The sequence below is a fragment of the Vicia villosa genome, linkage group LG2, assembly GCF_029867415.1.
Source record: "Vicia villosa cultivar HV-30 ecotype Madison, WI linkage group LG2, Vvil1.0, whole genome shotgun sequence".
Classification (NCBI taxonomy): Eukaryota; Viridiplantae; Streptophyta; class Magnoliopsida; order Fabales; family Fabaceae; genus Vicia; species Vicia villosa.
In genome coordinates, this window is record NC_081181.1 from 12,413,007 (window position 1) to 12,427,859 (window position 14,853).

Genomic DNA, 14,853 nt, shown 5'->3' on the forward strand with positions numbered 1-14,853 from the left:
TGATGATGTTATGATGATGTGTGTAATATGAAGTATGCAATTATTTATGATGAATGATAACGCGTTTTGACAAGTCGTGGTCGTATTTTATGTGGTGTTGTGCATCATGCATTCATAGCATTTGTAGGACTTTTGTCCAGTGAAGTTTGCATAGTATTTATCTAGTGATGTTGATACATTTTGATCCAAGGATGGCCTTAATCCCATAGTGTGGATTGATTGCAACTTGTGATGTGCTCCGGTTCCAAGTGAGAATCATTCCTATTGGTAGGGATCTTTAGAGATAATGATGACTAAGTCATCAGTGAAGTTTTGGTACCACATGCATGAGTCTTATGATGTTGTAGTTCATCATTTGTGGCATTGCATAATACTTGGAGTAAGTGATGTCTTTGATTTATTCTTGGAGTATGATTTTGTGTATGTTTTAAGTGATGCATTTGATTGATTCTTGGATTATGATGCTTTGACGTGAAGAACTGTCGAATGTTGTTACGTTATAGAATGTAGTAAATGATGTTATATTGTTGTTGTTCCTTGATATAAATATTATATTTATTCCTTATGTCTTTTATAATGATTATGATTTACTCACCCTTTCTGCTTGAAAATGTTGCCTCAAAACATGGGTAACTTGCAGGTGATCAAGTTTAGTGCAGAAAGCATAAGAGGTAGCTTCAGAGTGCGCTATTTAATTTTTTGTTGAATCTAGTGGGTCTTGCTCTAATATGTAACATTGGGGTTGGGATCGACTGATTGTGAACCTTGAGCATTTTGTTATTTTGAAGATTTTGTATTACTTATATAATCATGAAGTTATAAACATGAAGTTATAAACACGAAGTGTGATGCTTTTGTCGATGTTTGAACTACCTTTCATGATAATGATTAAATTATTAAGAAGTTTCTAAGAGATATGTATTCCGCTGCGAAGCTTGGAGTAATTTGATTAATTGCACTAAAGATGCTATTTATGTTTAAATGTTTCATAACCCGTGTTACGGATCAGGATTAATTGTTATATGAAATTATATGAAGATGTGACATCCTTGCTTTTGTTTTACGTTTATTTATTTATTAAAAATATTCGTGAAAATCGTGGAGTTTTAGCAGGGTGTTACATAAAACCCGATAATAGAACTCTGCAAGAAGCTACTAGAGTCATGTTGCATGTCAAGAATCTTCCTTACCATTTATGGGGTGAAGCTATGAACATTTCTTATTACATTCACAATAGAGTGGCCATCAGATCTGGAACCAAAGCTACTTTGTATGAACTTTGAAAAGGAATTCAGTACTACGTAAAACCCCATTCACAATAGTTGAAAAAGGGATATTATCACCGGATATATTCCTGGTTAAGAACCCATCACGTTCCTCTTAGGAGCAGACAATGTAGGTATGTTGTGTAAGTAGAGTACCACGCACCAGATTTGCTCACGGGGAATGTTCAAAGGTGTGAAGCTCTTTATTGCCTTACCTACCCTTTTGAATGATGACTTGTCCTTGTTGGAACAAGTTTGGTTCTACATCTATCTTTGAGTTTTGATGTTAAGAAAGTTTATTTTGTATGGAGAATATCAAAAGAAATCAAATTCTAATTATGGAGACGTCAAGCAATGATGAACTAGACTCTAAATAAAGCGCATATGAAATCTGATCTTGGCATAATTTGAAGATTTGCAAAATCTGAAGATGGGCAAAATCTGAAGAATTGCATAATCTAAAGATTAGCAAAATCTGAAGCAAGCAAACTTTGAACTGAAAACCCGCAAGTAAAACTAACGTCTAATCTCCATGTAACTGAAAAAATTAAAAAATATATATAGGAGGCGCCATTATAAATGGGGCCTCCTCTTTAATTTTATTTTTTTTAAACATGATTAGTTTGAAAAATATGGTGAAAGATCGGTTAGTTTGGTATTAAAATTCAAAAAAATTGGTTAGCTGAAAAAAATTCATGAATTTTGTTCCATCTTATTAATTTATTACTTAACTAATAAACAGTATGATTGTATGTTAAACCGATTTAACCTTAAAATCGGATATCTCGCCGATTCGTATATTAAACCAATTTTTAAAATATTCATATTACATGATAGCCCATTATAATGAATTTGCACTAAAATAATAGGAAAACAGTTTAAATTAAATATTCATCCAAATCCTATTGGAATAAAAAAACAAGTAGAACAAACAGGTATACTTCTTTTAAGCCATGAAAATTTTAGACCATAATTAATAATTAACATGCAATCCCTCGATCATAAAAGGCGAGGTGATAATATACACGAATTACAAGCCCCACTGTTGTGCAGAAATTTCAAATTTCTGATAAATAGAATAGCTAGCAGCAGCTAGCCTAATTACAATAAATAACTCATTCATCTTTGGACACTTACACTTCCTACTGCTATCTCATTCTTCTTTTTTTTTACTCTTGTATTTTCTTCATTTTTGATATATAGTTAGCAATGCCCTTAATACAGTGCATGGATCAAAGCCAAACCCAATAGTAAAAAAAAATCAACTCATCCTAGTACTGTTCCTTCTTCCCCACCACTTCTTCTTAGCTTTTTCTATTGATGAACCATCTTCACTTCCAAGTTTATTTAAAATAACCTTCGTTTCACGCAATCTGGTTGCATAGTCCTTTTTCCAACCTTCAAACATTTGTTTTAACCTTCTAAGCTCTCTGTCTGGGTTTAGGCTTGCTTCAATTTGACCAGATTTTACCTCAACCAAGAACTTGGCATCATCACCAAACACTTGACTCCTTTGCTCAAATTCTTCAGCCAACCGACTTATAACACTCAAACCAGCACTCATAGATCTTGTTCCACCACTGCTTTCCTGGCGTCTGTGGTTATTTCCAATATCCCAGCTGTATTCCCTGTCCTCACTTGCATTAACAGAAGCGTCTGAATTTCTATCGGAATCATCCATAGCAAGACTCTTCTTTGCAATGGAGAGGCTTGATTGTAAGGATCTCATTTGCTTCTGCCATACTTCTTCCATGGATTTCATTTTTAGTTCATATTCAGACCATCTGCTCTCGTACTGTTGAAGCCGTTGATGAAGGATGTCATTTTCCTCTTCTTTCTCTCTCAGGCCGGCTTCCGCCTTAAGCACCCTGCGCTGTAATTCAGCTAGGAAAGACGCCTTCACCAGAACCTCATCTGCCTCGTTAGTCTGTTTTAGAGTTCTTAATTTGTCAGTATCACAAAGATGTTGTATTTTTACTAGCAATCAGCAACAATAATTGTTTTGAAATATGGCTTCTGAATTAGAAAAGAAAATACCTTCATGCCTCCGGGTTTTAAAAATCCTATATCTCCTGAGCATCTTCTGACTAACCATCCCCGAATAACTGCAAAATATAGCAAAAAATATACATATAATTATGAATACTTGCCTATGAAAAACTTTGGGTCCAGGTGCAGCACCTATGCTAATTCATGGCCGACAATGATTTTCACATTTATAAAAGGACTTTAATTACATTTTCTCAAAGGAGGACAAACAACTTTTCAACATAATTTTGTGTGTACAGTCTTTAGAGAACAAACTAATCAGTGTTTAGAGAATTAAAAGCCCGTACATGATTGTATGACAACTGCAGCACCAGTGGTCATTTTCATTCTGTTTGTTGCATATCTTGTTTTCACGTGCTTCTGTATAATAACTGCCGCTCTGTGTCTCTGAAGCGAAGTTGCGAACCCTCTTCTGCTTTTCTCTCCTCTAATAACTGCATGGAAGGGCAAATAAGAAAAGCTCCCAGTGTGTTGCACTTCCCAAGGAATATGACAAGTCAAGAATTAGGTGGAGTAAAGAAAATACATGACTGAAGAGTAGTGATTCCTCTCCAAAGCTCCTTGCGAAGACAACGAGCTTGATAACCCCTGAAGCAACTTTGTACACGTAAAATGCCATGGAGGGTACGATTTCTAGTATCTTCGAGCACTCCAATCTGCAATCATGATCAATTTGAGCATAATAAATACACAGCTGAAGAGAGGAGTAATAAAAATTCAAGATTGGGCTAGGTGAATAAACTACTTGTACAGTTAAAAAGATACAGCGTGAAAGCATTTTCAACACTGGAAAGACATGGACCAGCTTATCAAACAAAAGAGGAGGCAAAGATGTGCCAAATAATTCTGTTGACTAGGCCGATGGTCTAAAAATATACTGAATAGTTCATTACAGTATCTTCATAAAGGAATCACAGGATCAAAACAGAACTAGAAGACTAATTCATTTGAAGCCTAAATCACTAAAGGCAGAAATTCTGTAACTTATTCAGTAAAAACTAATTCTCAAATCATAACCCTAACCAAAAATAATTTCAATTTCAACTTTATCGTTCCTTTTTAAACTTCCATACACTAATTTTCTTCACTGCACCAAACCTATGTAAGCTGAATAAAATGCCTAAAATAAATGTACAAGGAGATAGCCAGAGATTTTAGATCTAAAATAATTGATTCAATACACATTTAAATGGAAAACTGCAGGTACATAAGATCAGTACAACCGTGTTTATCATCACCACCACATCAATTTGAATTAAATAAAAAATAACTTGTAAGTAACACCATATAAACTTCTTATTACCTGCCCAGTTCGGAAGAATAATTTGGTGTAGCCAACTTGATACATCTCAGGCAAAATGTTAAACTGATGAAGAATAGCAACAGAAACACTAAGTGGATCCTGAGACGCATCATTTTCAAGGAGAAGAAAACCATATCTGATTCACCATTCCCAATACAATAAAGAGAGGTCAGAAACGTGCGAAAAAATGGGACTGGCTTGGAGAAGGGGAGGCTGAAAACAGATTAATCACTGTAGTTATTTCTTTGTTATACCTTTTCGCAAACTTTTGGTGAGACATTCTAGTGGGAAAGCCTGATCGGGATATTCTAACCACTTCTAGGACCCCACAACATCTCAACTGCTGCAGGACAAGTCCTTGCTCATATGATCCTGGTGATTGGAGATTATTGGGCTTAATGCAGCGAATAAAATGAGGTGTGGTACTCTCTAAACGCTGCATCAGTTGAAACAATTGTCCCTGGGTGCCATGCCAACAGAAAGATCTTATTAGGGCCAATCACAGAAATATATTATCAGTGTTAAAAACTTTAAATTTAGAGTTCATTAATTTAAATTCAACCATATTATATCAATATAATTAATAAACAGGAGAGTCTTGACACAATGGTGGGAGTTACTACTCATTGTTAGAATTATATATTCATAGATTGATAGAGAGAATTCTCAACTGAATCCTCTATTTTCTGTTTTGTATTTTTCTGATATGAATTACAAGTGGTGTGGTCTATTTATGGACTCACAGCTAACTAAATATGTCAGTTTCCTTGGAGTTAGTTTCCTAGATTCTAGGGATTAGTTAGAAACAGTTAGGCAAGGCAAGTAGCTAGTGCAGTAGTTACAGTAGGAATTATATTATATTAGTTTCTTTAATATCTCTTGCAAATCCAAGGTAAGACAGTCATGGTGGGAGCTTTATATCAAAAGCGCTCAATTAATTCATTTTAATGATTTTCTTCAAAGCTAAAAGAGTTGCATTTGGACAATTTATACCTCCTTTATGATTTAAAATATTTCATCTCATTAATATTTTTCACTTTAAAATACCTAGCAATGCTTCGACCTTCTAGTTTGTAGCAATTAAATTAAAAGAACTAATGGCTGAAAGGCCATCTCACACCTATCATTAGCGCCATTGATATTCAGACAAGGCCGTATTTATTTCTCCTAAAGAAGTTGCAAAAATTGCAAGGCTTGATGTGAGAGAATAATCTACTTAACCCTAATTCATGGTAGTATTAGTCAGCTAGTTGTAGCTATTAAGTTAACTATTTTTCAGTTACAACTGAATAACTAACTCTTAGCTGTCACTTCTGCATCTGTAATGAGGTCATTTGTCAACAAATGAGTGCTCTTTGACTTTGTAAAGTCACTAATCAGAAAATACATTTTCTCAGAACCAGAGGTTTTTCTTTTTCATTTTCTCTCAGTTTCTGTTTTGGAATACATGATTAAAGATGAATACTGTCAATAGCATACTAACAAACTTACACATTGAATGGTAAGACCAAAACATCAATTATCCAACTACTAGACCATTTCATGATAAGTTTTTGGAGAAAACTAAGGCTGTGGGTTTGTACCTTGAATTTTGTGGCAACACTAAGCTTTTGGGAATCTGCCCCACCTAACTTGTGCAAGGGACCAACTGCAGGCTTCTCAGACTGAGTAAGCATATAGGATGCAAATATCTGAGGAAGATGACATTTGCTTGAGGATAGAAGTTGGATGGAATCCACGTGCAATAGGTCCCTGTTCTTTTCTAAGAATGCAGTTGTATCATAAGTGACCTGATGGGAAGAACAAGTGAAACTATCCAATTGTCAGGTAACAAGCAAATTTAAATCAACAGGAAATAAGTAAACCTTAGTTTTTAAGAAAAACTATTGTATCTGGAGTTCAAAAATATCATGTATGAAAGCACAATCAAACTCAGTTATTACTAGCTTATAGTAAAAAAAAAAAATCACCGTTCGCATGTTAACTAAAATGGATCAAATATGAAATAATTTAGAGTTTTCTAACTCTAAATACTTAGTTCTACCACATTATAAAGCTCATGCCAGAATGAAACTTGAAATCCATTGTAATGTGAATCTTAGAACTGTTTACATCTTCAGGCAATTAACAAGCCCTACGAATAAATAGAAAGAAATGTATATCATAAAACCTTGATCAGCTTCATACCTCTCCTGCATAATGACGAACAGTAAAGGCTTTTTCCCGTTCTCCTTTGAAGCATGAATTAGAATTCAAATGCTGCTTAAGTTTGTTGGCAAATGTTAAATCCGTACCATTTGGAAAAGTGGATTCTTCGTCTAATAAGGATAGTAGCCCCAGTGGTTTCTGCACAATTTTCAAAAGTGAAGCCTCTAAGAAAATAATTTCAAATTTCTTATAGGATTTGGCATTTTCCCACAGCAAGGAAATAGTTAGTTCTAAAACCAATCACACAATATTAGGATTGAGGAGCCCAGCGAAAAAAGAAAAAGGAAAGAAATAGCTCCAGAGGAAGTTTTGCCAAGACATTTAGACAAAATCACATCCCAATTCCCAAATATGTAGTTCAATAGCAGAAAGAAACAACTAATGGAAGTATACCAAGTTATGAGGAAAGTTTAGAGTATATATATAAAAAACTTAGTAGAAGTAGAATCCTTATATAATGGCCATATGAAAGCAGGTGATGGTGTTGCGCATAATAAGACATGCTACTCAAACATTGTATAATGATGTATGCATCTACCCCAATTTTCAAATATTCAATCATGCATCAAAGTATGTAGGCTTTCAATTGGGAATAACTAAAAGTCCCACGTTGGCTAGAGATAAAGCCTAGATAAGGAACAGTTCTATACCTTTTCAAAAAGATTAAGGCAGTCTTGGTTGTCTTCAAATTCAACTTTAGCCCAATCAATGCCATCTTGGATATATTCCTGAAACAAATTTGTAAGCGCGAAATGTTTTTTATAGTGTTTAGCTTTCAGTGGTAAGCAAACCCTTTTTATTTTAACTTTATATGGAGGCAATACTTTCAATTTAAGAAGAAAAAAACAGTATGAAACTCCATGATGTTTTAGTTTTTACAGTATTGAAAAAACTTTATAAGCCAGAGCACAAAGAAACTTGAGGAGCAGAAAAAATGTTGAAGCAAGATGAGGGGATAATCATGAAGAGCTATGAATCCATAACAGAAAAATTGTTGGTTTGTTATTCAAATTTTTAACCAACTCACATTTGAATGAGAAAGTATGATACGTCTAATAGCAACATCATCTGATGTGATTTAAGCAGTCTGTTTCTATATGGTGCATACCTCCTGTTCCAACTTGAACAAATGACGATTGAAGTGTTGCTGTAATCTTTCATTTGCATAATTTATGCAGAACTGCTCAAAACTGTTCCTCTGTATAAAATGCACAGAATTCAGTGCAGAAAATATTTCACAATTTAAATAGTATAAAACACATATATGAAGAAAAGAAGAGTTCTGATTTAATATAACGTACATTGAATGACTCAAAGCCATAAATATCTAGGATACTGATAGATCTCCCAGTTCTTCTTTTGCCAACAGCTAGTGACTTGTTTATTTGTTCAACCAGCCAATCAAACAGACATGCATATATAGACTTCGCCAAAGCATCTCTTGCATCACTAGCCTACGTAATTAAAAAAACTTAACACGTAAGACAAGCCTAATGCATCAGTAGGGTGCACTGTTATGCTTACTATTTAAAATTTCAAATACCAAATGGGATTTCTTAGAAGGAAAACTGAATGAGGCAATGTTCATTACCCATCAAGTTTTCTTTCTAAAGTCCATTATCTTCTAAAACAAATTAAGCAAACTGGCATATGATAATTGCAAAATTCAATGCATATTTATGCAGCAAAGATTTTCCCTCCTAGGAAGTTGCACTTAGTCCCTCCATAGTCCTTAACAAAGGTAATTGTCAACACACAGTAGTCATTTTACCTGAGATAGCGTCAACTTCTGGACAATAATATCATTACCAACTTTCATTTTGCGAGTTGATAAAGTCAACTTCAGATCTTCAATGTCACAGCCAATCAACTTGGCAGTGCTGAACAGCCCTTTAAGAAATCAGGGAACAAAATTCTTTTTAATTGAGGTATAAATTAACTTATAAAGCATGAAAAAAAGCATCTAAAATATCTATGCAGCAGAAATTATGTATCAAGTGTAATATATCTAAGCAATAGCTATAGTTATCACCAAATGTAAGCATGCTCAAGTTTCAACATGATTCTTAAATCGTAACTTCATAAGAGCGGTAAATCAATGATTATCAATCAATAACCATATGAACAAATAAATAAAGAGGAAACCTTAGAAAACTGCCACTTTATCTCCAAACATGCATTTCCTCTTCACTAATTTACAAGGAAATTTTTTGAAAAAAGTAAAATGCTAAAAACTATTCCCATGTAAGAAAGATCTTGAGATTAACGAGTTAGATAGAAACATAGTCTTCAATAGAACATTGTGGCGTAATTTGATCCATGTAGCCAACCCCACTTAGTGGGATAAGGCTTGGTTGTTATTGTTGTTGTTGTATCCCAAACCCAAAGCACTAGACAGTTTTTGCAAAAGGATGTTTTATGGAAAAAATTTATGATTTATATTCCATCAATAGAAATTCTGGAAATTCTTACCCTCATCCTCAACAGCTTGAATATGATTTTCATTATCAATCACAGTAAATGATATGTTTCCCAACCATAACACTGCAGCAAGCATTGCAAATACATTCTCCTGATCTCCTTTGCTGATGTGGACAACATCTAGAGCATCCTGGTATTAAAAATTTCACGTGTGTGCCAAGCATCACACAAACCCGAAATAATTATAATCATACAATATAAACCTATATTGATGCAGATCATCATTAAGGAATAAGCAATGAAAAATAGAGTATACCGTGACTATGCGAAATTCTTCTGCATCATCAACACCAGTAATTGAATAACAATTGCTCTGCCTTAGATATTTATAGTCTTCCACACTTTGTAGATTTAGCTTCTCTGAGGAATAAAAAATGAAAATAAACAAATGTAAATCCACCATCCATCATATGTAATAATTACATTAGCAGAATAGAAGGTAAAGACATCCGACTACCCCTGAGAGATGGCGGTGCTCCAGCACATAGCTGATAAAATATATGATATGACCTTTCCCCTTCATTGCATTGGACTACTCTAGACTGTTCATATACCAAATAAAACTAACATCAATTGATATTGCATGAATATAATCTGGAATGTAACAATAGCACAGAAGATCGAATTACCTTTTCTAACAAAACTGTTCAAGATATGGTCATGCCAAGAGTATCACATAGATTCCACACATTGAGGCAAACATTTAACATGATTAGTTGGAAAGCTTTAGTAAAAGGAAGACACTTGGTATGAACTTTAATGAGGTAGTACACTTACATGTTTGAATATTAGCACAAGATATTTTTCCAGTTTCACTAAAGTGAATCTCAATGAGCTTTCCCTGTAACAGTCAATCCAATAAAAACAGCTTTCAGTATCAAAAGAGAACAAAATTGAAACCCTCGAGAACAGACCAACTAAAAGAATCAATACATATAGAACTAGTCAGGCTTACAAAACGACTTGAGTTGTCATTTCTCAATGTTTTTCCATTGCCAAAGGCTTCTAGTATTGGATTAGTCTTTAATATTTCATGCTCTATTCCACTTCCACCACCAAGGGCAGCCAAGTACTGCATTGCTATTTTTGCTGTCTCAGTCTTCCCTGCTCCACTCTCACCACTGAATATGTAGGTTATAAGAATTATTATAGGTCCCGGTTCAAATACTACTAAGGGGGAGTACACAAGGACAATGAAAACAAATTTGAGTTTGATAGTAATGACAAAATCATAAGGCAGCATAAAGAAACTTATGTTTATCAAGGTTAATATCCAAGAGTGGAAAATAAGAAGCTCGTCCTGAACTTTTATGAAACCAACAGAAAATGAATCTGTGGTAACAAAACAGATTCAGTTTAGGATATAAGAACATTTAACCACTCAAGCTGTAACTTATACTTTGATTGCTGTTTATTGCTCGGCTTAACCAGTCATTCATTCTTGACCTTAAAATACATTGACAAATCATTTCTTTTTCATATTTCCTGAAATATTTTTAGCCTAATCAATCACTTCATTCAAGAAAGTTGCAAGATGAAAGAATCTCAGATTGCATATATAATGAAATGCTTACTAAGGTCTTAAGAAACAAATTATAGTCAAGGATAAACACAATAAGCACGGCACATTTCAGTTCAAAATCTTAAGTAAAACTTTAGTGGACCCCACATGGGAGCCTTGCACACCGGAGTGGACCACTCATTAAACATGAAGTAGTAAAAAAATAAGACCAGTCTTCAGGTAATAATTGCACAAGTCGCAACTGGAAAGAAATTCAGATGAAAACATCTTATAAAATGGAAATAACAGAATAATCAGCTGCGCAAAAAAGAACTTGACACAAAATACTGACCTTATAATTATTGATTGATTAACTTCATCTGCAAATAAGTGCAAGAGCCGGAGTAAGAAGTTATAGCTTAAAACAAACGGAAGTGTGTAACTTCTAAAAATTGATCCATATATCTAAATATAAAAAAAAGGAACAAGTTACCCCGTATTACCTCACTGATCCACATATGTAAATATTAGGGAAAAAAAGTTACCTCGGATCATTTCTCTGATAGCTGAATCAGTAATTGCATAAACATGAGGGCTTTCATTTGCCTTACACTTGTAGGCTTCAATATAGTCAATACCGTACAGAGGAACTTTCTTAAAGGGATTTACTGCCACCAAAACAGGCCCTGCTTTTGTCTGAATTGCACACAGTTATGTGCATAAATATTTTGCGATTGACAAACAAAATTGAAGAAAAAAATTTCAAAGATGCAAAGACTTACATAGATCATATTTTGATTGTATCGATATTGCAGGTTGTATAAAACTGACGGTTCATTTAAATAACTAAGTTGCATCAGGTCATCCACTCCATCAAGAATATCAGGATTTGCCGGTACCAAACTATCATCTTTGACTTTTAAAACCTATAATTAAGGGGAAAAGATTACAGTTAGCCATCAGACCAAAATATGCAATGTAATCTAGAAAAACTATTGTGTAACTTGTCTTACTTTCCCATCAGGCAGTGAAATGACAGATTCTACTCCAGAAGTTGATATTATCTTTACCAGTTCCCAATCCCCATTAGAAAGTTGAAACCAAGACTGAAGCTTCTGAAACAGCAAATAATAATTTTAAAACAGCCTGTCAACTGCTAACAATGAGAATTCAAACAAACCTAAGAAATAAGTTTTAAAAAATACATCAGCTTTCAAACTCATCATATCAAAGAAATTGAGAAGGAAATAAATATTTGTTCACTTACTTAAACTCTATATTTAAGGCCAATGCCATAGCCAAGTAGAGTTATGAGAATGGCTAGACAGAAAATAATGATGTCGGTTCAGCTTTAACTTCTCTAGTAGGTACTAAAGAAGTATACTTACGATATTAGTTAAAAGAAACAGACTTCTATTTTGGATTATTGTGTGTGATTTTCCTAGGAGCTATACTTATGATATTATTTAGACAATCAAGGAAATTGGTAGGTCCTAAAGAATTAAGGATATACCTAGAGTCATACTAGTCTAGGAAATTCCAGTTAATCCACTGTAATACACCCTAACTCCCTTCCCCTCTTTCATTTGTTAAGAACTGCATTACCTACTATTAACCTTCAATATTTCAGCTGATTTTTAGCATGCTTCAAATCTGACACTCAAACCAAAATTAGAAACTATAGAATATGAATTTATAAAGTTGTGTGAATCCAATGTTTCCTATGATTGTTTGTTTTTCCATATTTGATACTCACGTCGTCTACGTGAAAAGTAATCAGTCGGCAATAAGTTAAACATATGGCGTATTGACACACTCACATTAACAGTCAGGCAACTAATAGAAAAATAAGGCAAGACCTTTCATATAAGTATGTTTGTTTGTCTACAATAACTTTCAGCCAACCGAATGTATATGTCTTATAACCAGCAATCAGCAATAACTAAATGAATTAATAATTATTAGGCACATGTATTATAACTTATTTAAGAAACCAAGAGTAAATTAGAATTGTAATCTGATGCCTATGTTACCTTCTTTGAAGCATAAGGAGTCGTATCACTCCATCTGTTTTCCCTAGAGGACGTTGAAATTGACGGTTGGGGCAACGAAGCAGATATCGAGTCCTCATCAGCATAGGACGGCCTGTCCTCAAATGATTCACCGTTTCCACCATATGGAGAATCTTCGTCAAAGAGATCCATGTCGCCAGCACCGTTATTCGCTTCCTTAGAAACCTCCCCTAATATTGCACCATTTTCACGACCATTTGATCGAATCAGATCAGAGCTTCTCAATTTAACATTTCCCTGCTTCTCCACTTGACCAGTGTTTCTATTATTATCATACTTGTACTCGGGTGGCAGTGATTTAATAGACTGAAAAGCAGGTGGGACACGGTTTGTCCGAGACATCTTCCCTTAAATAGTTCTGTCACAACCAAAACTAGCTATAATTAAAAAACAGCAATAGCTAGTTGCAATGCTAAAAAAGTGATATCTTTATTCTTTTTCAAAAAGGCTAACTTTTCAATCAAATGGCCCTTCCAAACTTTAAATCAAACCCCCCAACGGAACAGGATAACATAATGGAGGGGACCATAGCTCAAAGATACAGCCTCAACTGTCTACTCTCTAGTACTCCAATCCAAGCTTAACACGGCCGGTCGATATCATCGACACGTTAAACATCATCCTAAGCTGTAAAATTCATAATCCATGAACCTAACAATGCCACATCCCGACATAACCTAATCTAAGGACCCATGCAAAATAGAACTTTTCAATTACTCAAATTGGAAAAACTGAAACCTAAAGAAATTTTCCCAATCCAATGGTGGAAAGTTGAAAAAACCTTCCACGATAGTTCAACTTTATATTTTGAAAATGCTGCAACATTCACACCAAACAAAAAAAAAATCTACCGCTCTACTTTTGAATATCGATCTCCTACGAAATAAATAAATATAAAAATAAAACAAAAAATCATAAACATTGAAAATTTGAATTTGAATTTGAATTCATCAAACACGTTACGAAAACCAAACAAACGTAAAAATTCTAATTAATTAATTAATTAATTAAGATAAATGCATGAAAAAACTAATTAATTAACTAAACAAACAGAAAATCAAGATAATTAATTATTCAAAGTAGCGATTAAAATGTAGAGCAAGAAAATGCTAAAAATAGTAAAAAGTGATTATCCATCAAATCGATTAACTAACCTCAGAAGCTGAAAAAAGCACAAGCTGAGTTACAGAGAAAAACGATTAAAATGTAGAGCAAGAAAATGCTAAAAATAGCAAAAAAGTGATTATTCGTCAAATCGCTTAACTAACCTCAGAAGCTGGAAAAAGCAGAAGCTGAGTCAAGTTAAGATCTAGTTGAACTGAGTCAAGTTTAATGAAATCGTTGAGCAACGACTGAGTCAGAACTCGGAACAGTTTAGAAGAATAATCTAACTGTGATGTGATAGATAAATGTGTTCGCGGAAGAGGCTAAGCCACACGCAGAGAAAGACGATTAAGGCTTGTTTGGTTGCTGACCACGTATGGTAGAAGAAGATGCAAGAAGGAGCTTTTTTTGCTTTTCTTTTTCACTCTTGTTGTTTAAAGTCTTAGGACAAAAATAGTAAAACAAACAAGGGAGAGCGAGGGAGATTATTTTTAATTTTTTTTGGACCATATATTATAAAGTTAGTGTTATTAAATTTAAATTATTATTATTATTAGTATTAAATATAAAAACTGTACCTGCCTAGTCATGACTATTTCAAATTTTTGTCTGATTTTAAAAAAGATAATTTTAAATTTAAATGTAAAGTGCGCGTTTTTCTTTGCCAACCGATTTTGAAGAGAAAATTCAGCCACAACAATAAATTTTGTTTGAACCAACTATATTGTTCATTGACGAAATTACCCCTGTTAGTATCAATTATGGTGGTGGCCGTTTGCGGGCGGCTTAAGTATGTAATAATGAATATTATTAGAAGACAATTTGTGATTGTTGTTGAATATTATGATTTTTTATTTTTGAATTAAAAAA

The 14,853-nt window shown here is 33.9% G+C and overlaps 1 protein-coding gene across 1 annotated transcript; it reads right to left on the reverse strand.

Moving 5' to 3' along the window:
- Positions 1-2,203: 2,203 nt before the first annotated feature.
- On the reverse strand, positions 2,204-14,462 carry LOC131649204 (myosin-1-like). Its single transcript, XM_058918961.1, has 24 exons — positions 14,148-14,462; positions 12,841-13,237; positions 11,821-11,922; positions 11,590-11,733; positions 11,353-11,503; positions 11,160-11,187; positions 10,262-10,427; positions 10,084-10,147; positions 9,936-9,949; positions 9,764-9,848; positions 9,563-9,666; positions 9,298-9,436; positions 8,597-8,715; positions 8,127-8,279; positions 7,934-8,023; positions 7,476-7,553; positions 6,805-6,963; positions 6,201-6,407; positions 4,872-5,077; positions 4,618-4,753; positions 3,841-3,970; positions 3,602-3,748; positions 3,303-3,370; positions 2,204-3,192 (listed from the first exon to the last, which is right to left on the reverse strand). Exons 2-24 carry the CDS (start codon positions 13,219-13,221, stop codon positions 2,527-2,529), a joined length of 3,537 nt encoding a protein of 1,178 aa, XP_058774944.1. The 5' UTR covers positions 13,222-13,237; positions 14,148-14,462; the 3' UTR covers positions 2,204-2,526.
- Positions 14,463-14,853: the final 391 nt, after the last annotated feature.

What these genes read in the sequence shown, in the direction of transcription:
- LOC131649204 (XM_058918961.1), bottom strand. Translation starts at nt 13,221, where the DNA reads ATGTCTCGGACAAACCGTGTCCCACCTGCTTTTCAGTCTATTAAATCA. An exon ending in AGCACCGCCATCTCTCAGGG is followed by an intron (nt 9,667 to 9,763) that starts GTAGTCGGATGT and finishes TTTATTCCTCAG; the next exon opens with AGAAGCTAAATCTACAAAGT. An exon ending in GCCTTAATCTTTTTGAAAAG is followed by an intron (nt 6,964 to 7,475) that starts GTATAGAACTGT and finishes AAAATTGTGCAG; the next exon opens with AAACCACTGGGGCTACTATC.